This window comes from Myiozetetes cayanensis, unplaced genomic scaffold, assembly GCF_022539395.1.
Source record: "Myiozetetes cayanensis isolate MyiCay16 unplaced genomic scaffold, myiCay2020 scf1, whole genome shotgun sequence".
In the NCBI taxonomy this organism is placed as follows: Eukaryota; Metazoa; Chordata; class Aves; order Passeriformes; family Tyrannidae; genus Myiozetetes; species Myiozetetes cayanensis.
The window spans coordinates 23,785,032-23,800,957 of NW_026086604.1; the positions used below are offsets into that span (position 1 = coordinate 23,785,032).

General features: G+C 38.8%; 1 protein-coding gene across 1 annotated transcript; it reads right to left on the reverse strand.

Moving 5' to 3' along the window:
• Positions 1 to 1,705: 1,705 nt before the first annotated feature.
• On the reverse strand, positions 1,706 to 14,726 carry OTUD6B (OTU deubiquitinase 6B). Its single transcript, XM_050320998.1, has 7 exons — positions 14,554 to 14,726; positions 11,972 to 12,126; positions 8,253 to 8,348; positions 6,566 to 6,878; positions 5,052 to 5,113; positions 4,313 to 4,419; positions 1,706 to 3,783 (listed from the first exon to the last, which is right to left on the reverse strand). The coding sequence occupies exons 1-7, from the start codon at positions 14,642 to 14,644 to the stop codon at positions 3,699 to 3,701; spliced, it is 909 nt and encodes a 302-aa protein (XP_050176955.1). The 5' UTR covers positions 14,645 to 14,726; the 3' UTR covers positions 1,706 to 3,698.
• Positions 14,727 to 15,926: the final 1,200 nt, after the last annotated feature.

Consider the following 15,926-nt stretch of genomic DNA (forward strand, 5'->3'; position numbering starts at 1 on the left):
GCTGAACAATAAGAAAGACCTTTAAAGCTATTCTAGTCAGTCAGATGGACCTATCAATCAATGTGATCAGAAAACCCCAAACAAACATCTCCCTATGACCTAGGAGGCTGAGCCTGAAGTAGCTGGAAAACTCATCTCCAGCTAGGGAAATCCTCAGCTAAAGTTTCTGAGAAACGTGGTCCCTTTGAGCAATATTGACACAGAAACAAGGGACCTGCAGCCTGAAGCAAATACACAGAACACACATTTCTCTTCTGACTATGCCTACAGATTTCTCAGTAGTTTTCCCTCCTGTCCTGGATTTTAGTTAATTTTTTTGCAGTATGTGTGAGGGAGCAGAGCCTGGCACCGTGTGGGTGTGCCATCTCATGTCAACACTGGGGTGAAGGCCAGGGATTCTCACTTCCACGAAGAAGGTGGGCATGGCTTTTCAACAGGAAAAGTGGGTGCAGAGGGTCTGTCTGTCATTATTTTTCATTGTCCTGGGCCTGGTGAGTATTTTTGCCTGTAAACCACCCTCTCTTTTGAACACTGTTGTTATTAGTATTGTTGCTGTTACTGTTCATTTCCTCATTGCACTGCTGTTTCCAGTAAATTGTTCTTATCTCAAACCATCATTCTCTGCCTTTTGAATCTCCCATTGGAGGAGGGAGGGGAGAGAGGATTCCTGGTTTGGGAGAGTCTTGGGGTGGGAGGAGGGGGGCACTAAATTAGGGAGTCCTGTTCCTAAACTACAACACCTCAACCACTCTAAAGTTCTGTTTTAGCTTTGGTGGAATATTTTAATATCCATAAACACAAGAAGTTACAAGACTTGTACAAATGTGCACAAGGAGCATCACTGCATTTCATATTATTTATTTCTTTAAAAAAAGAACAAACCTTGAACTCATGGACTATTTAAATCATTTATGAGAGCATTCTCTCCCACAGCCACCCACCCGCTCTCTGGGGCGAGCTGCAGCCCACATAGCTGGGCACGGACAGGGGAGCAGAGACCGGTGCAGACCAAGTGAAAAGAACAGGGAAGAGCACTAAATGCCACAGGTGCCTCCAAGAGGAGATCAGCTCTTCTGTGTCCTAATTTGCCTAATTATACCCATTGCTTTCAACAATAAATTGGGGTTTGTCCCTTTCAGAATATTGTACACAATTTATTGCAGACCACTAGATGGTTTCCCTTCCGTTCATGTGAGCATTCCTAGTGGAAACTAATCTTAATCTGGCAAAAGAATACTTGAGAATCCTTAAAAGATATAACAGCTGAAGAAACTGATGTCAATGAATTGCAGATAAAATTAAGAAAAGCTACTGAAATACATAGAAACTCTAAGCAAGTAGTGCTATTCTGCAAAGAAAATGTAAACCGATGAAGTTAAAAGCTAAATTGTGGGGGGAAAAAAAAAACAAACAAAAAAATCCACTCAGTTTCACTTGATCATTTTATACATGGTGAAGTTCAACAGCATTTTCAAATACAACTTTTCAGAAGAGTTCACGTTTAACTGCTAAGGATAAATTTTGTTTATAAACACCTTTATTACAAACAGATCAAAGCTCTGTCTCCTTGAATACAGTCAATTGTTTGAGAATTCATACTGCAGGAGGACCCTAAATTCATGAGGGGTAAATGGGTAACCTTGTTTTTACTAAGAAATAAGAAGTGATGTATCTGAGTACAAAATAAAAAGTGACAACCACAAGATTTGCCACAATTAAACCGATTTATTACTTTTGGGCAAGTCCCATACAGCATGAGTAAGAATCTTTCACTCACTATATTAGAACATTATTTAACTTTATACGAACTGTAAACATCCTCAATATGACAAACTGTTGGTACAGGTGCTCCCTGATTCCGGCATCTTTTCTCTCTTGGCTAATCAAAGAAAACTGAGACCCAAATAAACCAAAGAACCCTTTTCACCAAGTATCTATAAAATGCACGTGCATTTCATATCACATCAATTTAAAGAGTATTTCTGATTATTATTTTTAGTGAAATTCATAGTGTTATTATGAATAGAAACACTTTTTCCATTCTATTATATCCCGTATTTTGTTTGAAATTAAAAACATAATTTTATACAATCAAGGTAGTAAACCAAATTCTACAGTAAACCAACTAGTTTGATATATAAACCAAGTATATTTGCTATACTGTAACAGATAAATAAGGATGTAAAAACTTCTGATCTTGTTAATACTTTGTTTTCCTGGCAGGCACAAGTTTAAAGAACTGCTGTAATTATCTGATTTTTTCCCTCCCTCTCTCTCAAAGTGCTTTAAATCAGACATAATCTGACCCATAAAGTGAACACTTATCTCCTTCTTAAGTAAGAGCAGATCTTTCTCTCTAATTTGTAAGTTCCAGGAATGTCAATCTCCTGGCTAGCTTTAGGACTACAAGATGTGTACTGTTGGGTCATAATCCTCAGACCAGGGCAAAGGTGTTTAATCTGGACATCATCCACTTTTGTCCAAACCAACTCAGCAGCAGTAAAATACAGATAATCATGTTATTAGCTAAGGCTTTAAACAAAAAATAATTTAAAAATCACTTGTTAAAAAACATTTGCATTACAACTTTGGTTTCAGTATGCTTCTAATTTTGAAGCCACATTTATAGTGACTTAAAGACAACAATCTACGTTTCTAATGTAAAAAGTCAAGCCACACTAAAATTCTCACCTTTCAAGTCTCTGTGCCTCAAAGAAGCAATTAAACTTAATTGTTCTTCAGATCACCTTTAAAATTACTGACAAAACCCAAGGTGGTTATTTCTACACCTGCATGCAACCAGCTCTTTTAAGCATTATAAAACATTACACTTTTGATGACAAAGTGCTTAGATCAGCAGATCCATAAATGATGAGTTCAGATGAGTTTCGTGAGGACATTGAGGGTCTCTTTTTAAGATTCCTGTATCACTGAAATGCACAAATGAAAGACTATGAAGAATGTACAGTGCAGCTAACTTGCATCAGTGTTATGATGTACAGTCATAAACAGCAATGCTCTTGCTGCACGAGTGTTCAGTTCCTGCTGTCAACTGCAAAAGAGCCCTACCTCAATTCTTGGCAAAAATCTTACATGAGAGTCTTTAAAAAAATTGTGCAATTCTTCCAGCCAAGCTAGGTATTTTAGTACTGGATTTGCTTCCAAGTCTTCTCTGTCCAAATGAAGGAGATCCTTACTACAGCTTTAAAAGTAGATCCTGATAAAACTAAAGGAACACTGTTGAGGGTATTCCATCAACCAAAACACAATTATTTCAAATGCCTTAACTCTTCTATTATCATCAAAATCTAACAGAAATAATGGAACAGGAACCTTCAAGTAACCTTAATTCTTCAGCAGAAATGCTGATTAACCAAAACATTTACTACTCAGTATTTTCGCTGCAGTATGGAAAGAAGCTTTATTAAAAAAAAAAATCTGATCTATACAGCCACCATATTAGAGAAGATCTTCTAAACATAATTATACCAACAAGTTCAAAATATCATTATGTGGATTTGGTTTGGTTTTAAATCAAGAGCTATGTCTGATTTACAGTCAAACCTTTCATGTCTTTTTTTTTTCTTCATTGTTAATACATTCCATTTAGTTCTACTTTCCAGTCTGCCTGGGAATTGCCTGAAGCCCAACACATCATGATGCAACTGTTATCCACGCAAATGTAGCACTTTTGTATGCTAGCTGCTGTTTTCTGTAGCAGCATCTGTTAGAAGTTTTACAGAATTGTAATGTTCTCCTAATCCATAGGCATGCCTCATATACCTAAAAAAAAAAAAAAAAATATAGAATTAGTGTTCAGTTTAACTAAAAGTGTATGTCATGCCAAACAGTAACACTGGAAGACAAATTAAATAAAGCCAAGTTTTATAACTGAAAATATATAGAAAACATTCATTAAATAGAAGAGTATTAATAAAGACAATTTTTAATTCTGGTGACTTCCAGATTGACATATACTTTGAAGAGGGAAAAAGGTTTCCTCCTAGATCTTATATCAATTTCACTATTATTTTGCAATTATGTAACAGGTAAAATGACCTTGCAGCATTCTATAAAGCTGATACACAGTGGCTGATACACGTCAGACATTGTCAGCATTTTAAGTACTCCAATTACAATCTCTTCAGAGTAATGTGTCAATCACAAAAACTTCTGACTTGCACAGTCATTATTCAAGCAGCGTTTCATCAGATATGTAATAAGAAAGTAAAAGAGCAGGTGCAAATCAAAGCTGAGCCCTATGTTATAGAAGTAAGGGCACTAATTTTAAGAGATAAAATTACATACTTACACAAGTGTTATTGGTTTGCCTGAATACTCTTCACCGACAACAATGGGAGGGGAATCCATCTGCACTACTTCAATAGGTGTTTGCAAAATGTGCGACAAAGCCCTTAGCTTTAAGGCATAAAAACAATTCAGTAATAGGATTAAATCTAACGTAGGGAGGAGACAGGAAGACTAGGCATTTAATTTTAGCAGACAGTTCAAATACAACGTTACAAATATTGTCAGAAAATAAATGTTAAAATAAGCAAAATTATTTTCACATTTTAAACTTCAATTGAAAACAGGTTGCCTTAAACTAATCATTGTTTTGAGGATACAACATTGGGCTCTTTTCAGTAATTTGGTAACTATCATAAAACAGTAAGACAAAAATGCATATGTAGTTTCTAAAGCTCAAGTTCTTGTTTACATGATAAAGACTGAACCTTACTCTGATACAGGCAGCTTTGCTACCATTTAAGTCTTCCCCCACTCATAGTGTCAGCCTTTCAAACAATATTTAGACCTACTGAATTCATTAACTTGCATGTCATCCAATACATTTGAACACAGTGCACCATCAGAAAAGCTGCTACTTTGGGAAAACAACTTACAACCATAGGAGGAAGTTCTTACTAAACTATTCTTGACTATGTTGTTCCCTTATGTCTTCAGGTATTCTTTACTACGAAGCACTTTTTTTAAGGTATATTCACCCACTTTATAATTTCCCAAATAGAAACTATCAATACAATACTTACTTCCAGCTGACCACCCCATGCAGCTGTATTTGCTATATCATCACAGTATTTCTCAAATTCCTCTGCAGGGAAAGAAAAGACAACTTTTAGCACTTCTCTTATTTGAGAACAAGCAATTACGGAAAAATACTGACTGTACAGTGAAGAACTACAACAAGAAGAGTACAAGCATATTATACAGGAAAACATGTACTTCACTGAAGAGAAGGGAAAAAAAACCACCAGAGGCCAAGAAAACCCAAACTCATAACTGTTTCGAAAAGCAGATTTAAGGCTGAAGACAGGAATAAAAACAAGTATAACAAGTGCAGTTCATAATTTAAACTTTTTATTCAGGGAACTGGTAACAACAAACATGAAACTGCACACAGTTTTCCTTCTGTTAAGTTTCAAGGGATGTTTAGAAAACAACCCAACAGTAAGTAGTATACTTAGTTCTTAAAACTGCCAGGTGTCAGGTATATCTTAAAAGTCTTGTAACTGTATGTAGTTCAACTTTTTTTTTTTTTAATTTCCAGATTAGCTTTTTTAAAAACTCCATTTATTCCAAATAGTTCCTTTGTAAATAGGTAAATAAACTCTTTTCAGATCATGTTCTAGAGAAACTGAATTTAAAATTCATAAATTCCACGCCCTCAAGCTTCTGAATCCTAAGAACAGATTTTGAGAAAAAAAAATCTTCAGATTTTCTGAAGGCCGCTCAGAATTATTTTTCATACATTTCCATTATAACAGAAAACCACAATTCCCTGCTGCTCTGCAGAACTTCATTCAGCATTCTCTTGGGACACATTTAGTCTGTGACAATTATCTCTGTCAACATGGGAAAGACAGCCACCAGCGACCAAATGAAATCCACAGCAATACCTATTAAACAAATGTAGCATTAAGTTTTAAGAAATTATGCAGACATTTGTGTGGTATTCCACATGTATTGCTCAAATAAGAGGTACATAAACTCCATTTAACTGCATTCACTCAGCCATTGCTCCATACTAAAGCTCTTTATATTTTTTGTTTGTCTGTTTGTAAGAATGGGTTCCAAAAAACCTTGCTTTAACAGTGAAAATAAAGGGTAAAATTAAAAAGTGGATCTGTGTAAACTATTATAAAATAGTTATAAAATAGATTTTCTTGAATGTCACATCTATTTTCAACAGCTTTCCTATGTATCCTGCAAACACAAACATAAAACTTGACAAAAAAGTCATCCCTAACCTGGTAGACAAGTTGCTTAAAATAACTTAAATCACATCCCAGAACATGATTGCTATTTAGTAACCAGTAAGTTGTGATTTATTTTTAATGGGGAATAATGTTTGATAGATCACTTTAAAAAAAATTAAATTACTAAGATTTAGGTATACTAAGTTTCATAGCAGACCATAATTTTGTGTTCCATAAAACACAGCCAAACCAATAACAGTTCAAAAACAAACACCACAAACTCATACTGAGATTTATCAGAAACAGTTAAAATACTTTTTTTAAATCCCTTATGCCACAAGCCTTACCTTTGCTATACATGTCTCCAGTATTAGGGTTTGTAAGAAAGGGCAGGAAGTCATCAAAGTGACTTTGCATATACTTTGCTGTTTGGTTCCTCAGAGTTGCAACAGTCCACGAATTTTGGCGATCCTTGAGCTGATCTTCAATAGCTTTGTACATGCAATGGCCATCTGAAGGGATCTGTTTAATCTCTAAGTGCCTTGCTGCCAAAAGGGAGGCAAGTTTCTGACTTTCAAGATGTCTAGCACCTGTTAAATTTTCTATCTCAGCTTCAGCTATCCTTTCTTCTCTTTCTTTCTCCAAGGCAGCTTTTTTCTCCTTATATTAAAAACACAAAAATTACATCAAATGTTAAAACTTAGAATATGCCTGTACAGTTCTTGGCTCAGTGCTTGCTTCTAACTCTTCAACTATTTTCTCAGTACATTTGTATCTGTGAAATATTTTCCTGAATTGGTACTACCCATTAGGGACCTCCTAAACTCAAACTTAGGCAAATTGTAAGTGACCAATATATCCTAATTGTCTCCAACACACCTAAAATTATGGGACAGAAGTCTTAATTATATCAGCATGCAAAATAACACTTTACGACACCCATACAAAGGCTATTAATTATAGCTATTTCTTCAAGATCATCTATTTCACCACTCAAATAGGGGAATTCTAATTAAACATCAGAAAATACATAATAAGTGTGAGATCTACCACTTAAGCATATGATTGCATAATGGAGCTCACGTCATGAAACAAGTTCCCCCAGTTTAGGTACTATACATCATAAAAGACTGCTCCTAACCTAAATAATGGATAAGAATGCATACAAAGAATACCAGAAGGGATGTAATAATACACAAAAATTGCTTTCACAGAATGCTTCATAAGTTCATGCTTAAGTTAACAAGGGAGCAAGTGCCAAAGTAAGTGAGCAAATAAAAAAGGAAGCAGTATAGAGAATGATCTTTTCACTTCCATACTTGAAATTCATCACAAATCAAGACCAGACTGGTTAAGGCAATCACAATATAGGAAAACCAGACTAGAGCTCCCAGCTTGCCTAGACACGGTGCCATGAATTATGAACATCCTTTTATTATGTTTGCAGTGATCATGTAAGAGGGGATGGACTACACAATAAAGCAGCACTCCTCTGGCCCTGAACTAATATTCATGCAGGTACAATGAGAATGTTAATCCGTCACAGCTTAATATCTGAGGCTTAACCAGATTTAAGTCTAACAGCCAGGACACCAGGTAGTGTTTCTTAACAACTCAAAATTTTAAAAGAATTGTAGTATTAATGTTTTTTTGTTAAACATGTAAAGTCCTACTATTGCATATTTTCCACATAGTATTTTCCATTATTTTAATTCAATTACTTCTTTAATAATTTTTTAGTGAAATGCTTTCAAACACCATTTGCTTTACATAATTTCTTTTTTCTGTCTCCCATTTCCTGATCTATTCTGATTTCCACCTCAAGGCTGAGGGTAGAGAAGTACAACTACTTATAAAATGCTTACATATCTCTAGGTAGCAGATTTACAAATTTTCAAGGCACCCAGTAGGTACAGCATCAATACTGAATTAGTCAGTCCCCTGCAAAATTGTTTAACTTTGGTTATTACAATAAAGTTTAACTGAACATAATGTCAATCAATTATTTGTAAAATATTTAATCTGAAGTCATACCCGCCTCTTCTGTGCTTTTGATATTCGAGGATGCTGAATCTGTCGCTCTACTCCTTCAAGTTCTAAATTTGCAACACCATCAGCTACAGAATCTGTCTAAAAAAAAAAAAAAAGTTAGATGCTCCTATTAGTATAAAGATATGCATATTCTGAAGCAGTTTAAAGTTCTGTTCATGGGCATATTTACGAATTTTAGCCACAAAGATCTGTGTATAGCGCAGTACCCGTCAAAGCCAAAAGCAGAGCATTTCACATCCCAAACTACGGTCATGCAGTTCATTACTTTTTCTGTAGTCTCAACAAAGACACAGTTATGAATGGATCATCTCAAACTTAAGCTGTTTGCTTTTATACTGCAGTATGTTCTCTTCAGTAAGTTCTCTTCACATACTGAAGTGTGAACACTGCTCATTGGTTGAAAGAAAGAGTGTTTCTGACCACAGCAGCCACTGGTACCCAGCCAGCCATTATCAAGTCTGTGACAACTAAGCAGAAGACTCCACCTTCCATACCAAAGTGTAACCAGCAGCTGGAAAAGACAGAGAGTTGACATTTCTCAAGAAAAAATACAAAGGTAACTCTGTAACTGTATGAACTAGATGTCGCCTTTGGAAGCATGAACATGTTCAACCTAAATAAAAAGCTGAGAAGGGAAAGAAACGATACATCTCAAAGCAAGATCCTCTCAGGTGAAGCTGAGTTCAGGGTAAGGATTTTAGCTGAAAGATCCTCCATCTCCATCAGCAAGCTTTTACAGCTCATTGTAGCAGGATACTCTTCCTAAGTGGGGGTAAAACACCTCCGACAATACCCTGTTTGCAAAGGTTATCAGTGCTGCACAGAGAAGGCGGATGACATTGCTTTTGGTATTGAAGAGAACTGAGACTAGCCCAGCTCACCAACCCCAAAGTTAAACACTCTGCAGAAGAACAAAGTTTCCTGACAGAATCTGACACCAGTGTGGATGTGGTGAACAAAGTTCCTGAAAAAGGAACCAACAATATATTAGCAGTTATAGCTATCTATACTGCATAACAAATAGTTCTGATTAGGTTCTTTTACTCTAATCATTACCGTTATCATCACCAATTTAGAAAAATAATTTATTCTAATCATATAAATATATTTGGTTTGCCATCCTTAACCCTCGGGGACAAAGTTGTACAAAGGTTCAATTACACCTATAATCCTTTAAACATAAACTGTTGACTAAGTCTGGGGACAAGACTGGATCCTGTTGCAGTTAAGACTCCTCTTGAGAACGAGTTTAGAAAGCAAGCTTTCTGAACCCTGGCACTCAGACAGGTTTCTCTAAAAAACTTTTTCCAAAGTTTCCATTTTGCCTGTGACACTCATTTAGCAAAACAAAAATTTTTGGAACTAATCTAAGATACAGGTAAACAGAAGCATCATATTTAACACTTATCCATTAATCACCTGTTTAAACATCTGATTAAAAACTACTACAGAAAACTGTTACGGGGTCATAACTCTTACAACTGAACACATTTTATTCACAAGGATTCTCAGCAAATGCTTCTCAACCAAGTCTATTTCCACCACAAGTCATTCAGAAATGTTTTCACTTTCCTTCTCAAACAAGAGTATGTTCTGCTTAACTCTTTGTTAGATACAGAAAGTATCAGCCATAGAGGTTTTTGTTTGCTTCTTTACAAGCTTTTAGCAGCCAAAAGACACACGCTCTTATGAAAACACTTCAGGATACGTTTGAGTGTAGAGCAGTAGTGTCATTCACAGGTAACTATCGCACCAATTTAGCCACAAGCTCTATTCCTGTTCAGGTAGGAGAAAGTACTTGCACAACCGATCCTTAAATTCAGGTACATGATACAAATAGAATTCTTTATCGTATTGGATAAACAGAATTAACTCTATGGATTGTAAATTCACTGCCACTGAAGTTTCCAACGCTCTACTTATTAATTGTTAAAACATAGGTCAACTTTTGTATGTCACACAAGTGTTTAGTAGTGTCTAGTTTACTCAGGCAGTCATATTTTCTGCAGATAAATTTGAATAATGCTAAGCCTCTGTTAAAAAATAAGTGGTTTCCCATCAAACTGGCATCATTTAAGTATGCAGCTATGTTGCCAACAAGGCAGAACAGCAGCATTTATGAAGACAATTCTCATCATCAAAGAAAGTGTCTTCTAACAAAAAAAATCAGATACATTGTTGACAGAATTGCAAGACAAAACACACTGGATGAGTCAAACACCTACTGAAAGTCAACAGTACTCTAGTAGTCTACATAAAATACTTAGAGTGGCAATATAACAGCAACTTAAAAAAATAATTCTCTAACATGACTGAGCTACTCATGCAGCCTTAAGAGCAAAACCAAATACTTCTTCTGGGGGTGCACCCTTAGCCCCACATGGGCCTTTTTTACCTCCTTGGGCCTGCTTTACAATCTCAGAAATTCTCATTACACCTTGGCCTTTGTGTCATGAGCTGGCTGGTGAAGCGTCCCTTGACCATACCAGAATTCTTGCATGGAAGTGGCATCGTTCAGACCAGGGATACCTTTTGCCTGACCAAGGAGGTGACTTGGAAATAATCAGTTACCTGCCCCACCGTCCCCTGAGCCTTGGAACATTATCCACCTGAATCAGAACTGGAGTGGAACGTTACCATTGTTGCTGGACTAATGAATAATTTCAGGAATTATCAACTTGGGTTAGTGCCAGGATGGGAAGTTATTGATGTCTAAAGCCAGTCCTAAACACAGTTGTCCTGAGCGAGACCCTAAGCACTCTCCTGGGCCGCAGTGGGCTTGGCCAGCACTTCCCTCTGAGTGGGGCACCTCTTAAAACTCGTGAACCATCAAGTCTGTGATATTCAGAGGACCATTGTCAGCTGACAATGGGGCCTGGGTCAATACCCTCCACTCCTTGTGGCTCAGCCCTCTCTGACTGAGAAATGCCGACGCATTCAACTTGAGTATTTCACTGACACTCAAGGGGAATTGTACATTTATAGATGTATATCTTTGTGTCTGTGTGCATGTGTGTGTGAATTGATTTAAACACCCTACAGGAGGTGTAATATGAATATTGCTGTCTTGGATCTATACATAATTGAGTTACTGTTGTGATTACAGTTAATCCTCTTGACTCACCTTGCAAATGTTACATTAATCGATGATTAAGTGCTGCTAAAATCCTTTGGATGTAAACAACCACCCAAGTCCGAGACTAAGTTTGGACTCAGCCACACCTAGGCTTCATCAGCAGTTTAGAAAGCAAGAGGGTCCACTTCTGTGATCAATGCTAGGGTCTCTCTTACCCTTTTGCATCCCCAGTCTCTATGTAAATCATTCTAAATTAATTCAACTTTCCTTGTATGCCATATCCATGGATTAGGCAACAGTAAACCTTACCATCAAATTTTGTCGTGCTTTTGCAAATTTATATTAAACCTGCTTTAGAAAATATCTTTGAAAGTGATACTTTAAGCAACCAAACCAGTCCTTCTCAACAGTGCTCAACAACAACAAAACCCCACTATTAAACGCCTCTTCCAGCAATGCCCACTCATTGCAACAGCTGAATCTTTCCAAAGTTGAAAAGAGTTATGAATACTGTGAAGAAAAGGATAAGTACTTTGAAGTGTTATTTCATTGTAATTTTTAAAAGTTAAAAAAGCCTTAACACAAATTGTACCTGTACACCACCAGCTGAAGTTATGGCACCTACCTTATTCTGCTCAGGTAAAGCTTCCTTCAGCTGCTTTAATTCCTCCTTGTGCTTCTGTTCAAGTTCTGCCTCTAGTTTGGCAACTTCATCAGCCAGCTGTTTCCGTCTCTTTTTATCATTCTTGGGCACAGCATTTTTCATGCCTTGAATTTTTGCTGTTAGAGAAGCAGTGTAATAAAACGTTATTTCTAAATATAGATACTCCATGGCCATTGCAGAAAAGATAACTGCAAATCACACAGAAAAAATAAATTTACAACCATCAAGATAACTGTATAACAGTTTAGCTGTGAGACTGCTCATTCTAACAATCACATTTTTCCTAAGTATACTTTTTCTTAAAAGATGCAAACTGCCATTTCTTTCTTTCTCTGGAGAAGAACTTACATCAGATTACTAATATACATACTTATGAACTTCATCAGTGCAGCAGACCTTGGGCTCTTGCCTTCAAAATGATTATTCAGGCATTGAGATCTCAAATCTCACAGGAAAGATGTGTAAGTTTTTAATCACACAAGTAGCAGATTAGGAGTAAAAACAGAGTTTACCCATCCTTAAAATAAATTTTCTAAAAGCAAAATAGGTATTTAAAAAAGAAAACAAAAAACACCTTAACTTGCTTAAATTCCATAAGCATTTTTAGTCTCTAAGTCAATGCTCCATTTCTCAATAGAATAGTTTGGTTAGAAAGGATGTCCAGAAGTCACCTGGTTCAACCTCCTGCTCAAAGTGGGGATGAATTCAAAGATATATCAGATTACGTTAATTCAGATGGACTTGGAGTTTATCCAGATGACTGTGCAAAGCCTCCAGGGATGAACATTCTGCAACCTTTCTGGGTAGCTTTATTCTCACCATTTAATGATTCTTGCTATGAAAATATTTTCTTCCTCCCATGAAAATTCCATTCTCCACATTGTAATTTCCACTGTGTAATGGATGGAGCCAACCACATTCCCCAGTATTCTCTTTTTCTCCAGGATGAGTACAGCTTCCATGGCCCATGTTCTTACATGAATACTCCCTGCTAGCTCTGTCACTTCTGTATTCACTGTTTTAGAGTTACAGCACCAATTATTTAACACCCTGCTCCCTATTCATCACCTGTACATTTTCCTGTCCTTCACCCTCAACTGACACAATTGAGCTAGATGATGGTGATGATAATGAAACTTTTCAATGGAAGGCACGAGGAATACTCACACTGAAAAATGTATGTTAAGCATTCAGTCTCACGGATGAATAGGCTGAGTATGACAGAAAAGCATATTTGTTCATAAAAATTAACATAATGGGGGAGAAGAGAATCCAGGACTTAAAAGGCATAAACAAAATCAAGAGAGTATGTGGGGGTTGAATTTTCAGAGGTTGAGATGTACCTCATGTTAATTCTTATGAACAAACTCGTTTGATCTCTGTTAACAATTAATCTTTACATATACCAGGAACGTATCTTTCAAGTAGGCCAGTATGTGTCTATAGGTCACCTGCCTCTCCTAACTGGGAAAACGGGGGCTCTGCCTTCTATATACCCCTCCCACCATTTGGTAGGGAGGGCTACGATTTTCACCTTCTCTAGGTGGAAAAATCCTCTGTTCCTCAGTCTCTCCCAATCCATGTGCCATGTGCTCCAGCCAGCTAACCTCAATGCTTGATTCCTACCTCTCTTTCCAATTTCAACCGAATTTGAGGGAGAAAAAGGCATTTCAAAACATGAAGTTCCTACAGATTTAATGATAACATGAAGTCTAATACTGTCTCCTTTCTCCTTTAACCCTGTGACAAAAGGCTGAAGATGGGCGTAATTTCATTACGTACCAAAACAGCCAAACAAGGAAAAGGCTGTAGCAATATACCAGCAATGAGAAAGGTTTAGCAAAAAACTGCCCAAAACCAGAATCCAGCTAAAAGACTTACTTAATTAATTTATTGTAATAGAGTAGGTAAAATGTTACAAGTTCATACGAGGCACTTTAAGATCACACAGGTCTTCTACTACAGATACTTCACTATGGCTGGACAGGGCGTGAAAGTTCATTTCAGATCAGCTGCACTTTGAATGAAAAAACGCAGCTGCCTGGGTAGCAAGAGCCCATATACAGGCTTTTCAATCTAAAATGCCTAATAATAATGCACGCCTTCTATTAATGCACGTCTTCTTCAACTTAAAACCAAAGCCGCAAAACGCCAAGACCACGCCAATGGCCCAGCATCATGTCACAGCTCCGAGGCACGGCCCGGCTCCCAGGATCGCGGTACGGCGAACTCGGCGGGCTGGGCAGCACCACACCCAGCGGCACATCGCGGCTCCGGCACCGCTGCCCACACGGCAATTTTCGCTTCCGCCGCGCTCGGCCCCCTGTGAGGGCACCGCAAAGGCTGCTCCCTCCTTTCCCGCCGCCGCCACGGCCCCTCCCGCCGCTCCGCGCAACCGGCGCAGCCGAGCGGGGCTTCCGCGGAGCATCCTCCGAGGGACGGCGAGAGCGGCACGCCGAGCCTCGCCGGTCCCGCGTTCTCCCGCCGCCTCCCCCGGGCTGAGGCACCCGCTCTCCCCGCTCCCGAGCCGTAGCGCCCCTCACCCTGGAGCTCCCGCTTCTCCTTGCGCTGCCGCTTCGCCAGCTGCTGCAGCGGCCCGTCGGAGCCCGGCTCCTCGTCCCCCGAGCCCTCCATGGGCGCCCGCAGGCGGCGGGACGCGCCTGACCCCCGACCCCGGCGGGAGGCGGAGCTCGCCCCGCTTCCGCCAGCACCGCCCGCCCGGCACCGCCTCAGACCCCGCCCTGAGGGGAGGAGCGGCCCGGCCCCGCTGCTGAGCTCGGGTCGTAGAAGGAAAAGGAAGCGTCGGTTTTGTTCAAGTTGTTGTAAGAGCACGGGAGCAGCTCCCGCTGCCCTGTCTATCCGCTGACATCTGCGGGGCTGCCCGCTCCTGCCTCCTGCCCGGCAAAGGATCCCTGTGGACAAGTCTGCCTTAGGAAAAAACGATACGTTTGGCTTAACTACAGGGAAATCCCATTAAAGAGGGAGGCTAGAGGTGAGAAGGGAATAGTTTAGGGGGTTTACGTGATTTATCACATTAAAAGAAAAAAATAATTAACGTGCTCACCGCTGTGGAAAATACCCAGTGCATTGAGTGTGCGAGTTTTTTACTTGGAGCTACTTAAAGGTAAAAGATACCCAGAAAGGCTCACGATTTTCTAAGTTGGCTTGTTTCTGTCTCCTCACCATTTTGAAACTACCCCTCATAAAGTGTCACATTGTAAATACAGTAAAATTCTAACCTTTCTGTTTGAAGTGAAATCCCCACCTCAAAGTGGGAACTACAGATTCTTGTGAGATGCTTTTCTGTTCTGTGCAGTCACCAACACTATTTTGTGGAACAGAGTTGATCTAGGCAAAATACAAAAAGGTGCATGAAGTGCAGGTACAGAGACTGTGAGGGTGTAATAAAGCAGAACTAGCACAGCAGGCAGAAGGAAACAGGAACCACTGGCCAGTGAGTGACCCGAGTAGGGGTGATGATACCGCAGAGGACAGGGCTGCTTGTCACACAGGACTTCAAAACCCGGTTGAAGCAATAATAATACGTGGGGAACAAAGGGTTTACTGGACTAAAGTAATGAAATGTAGACAGAGAATAGACGAACATCCTAGAGAGTTTTGGGGCCACCTCCAGCAGGTTTTACTAGAATATGGGCAAATTACTTCACTAAATTTTAATGATATACTTGTAATTAGTGTCTTTGTAGATCAGGCATCCCCAGACATCTGGAAGTATTTTAAGCAATATATGCCAGAGAGGCAGGGAGTAAAACTACAGAAAATTTTGCATGTAGCAGTATTTGCATATGATGGGCAGAAGAAAAAAAGAGGGCAGAGCAAGTAGAGGAGAAAAGGCAAGTTGGAGAAACAGTGGAAAATCTGGTGGCTGTTGCCTTGACCAGAAATCTCCGAGGGA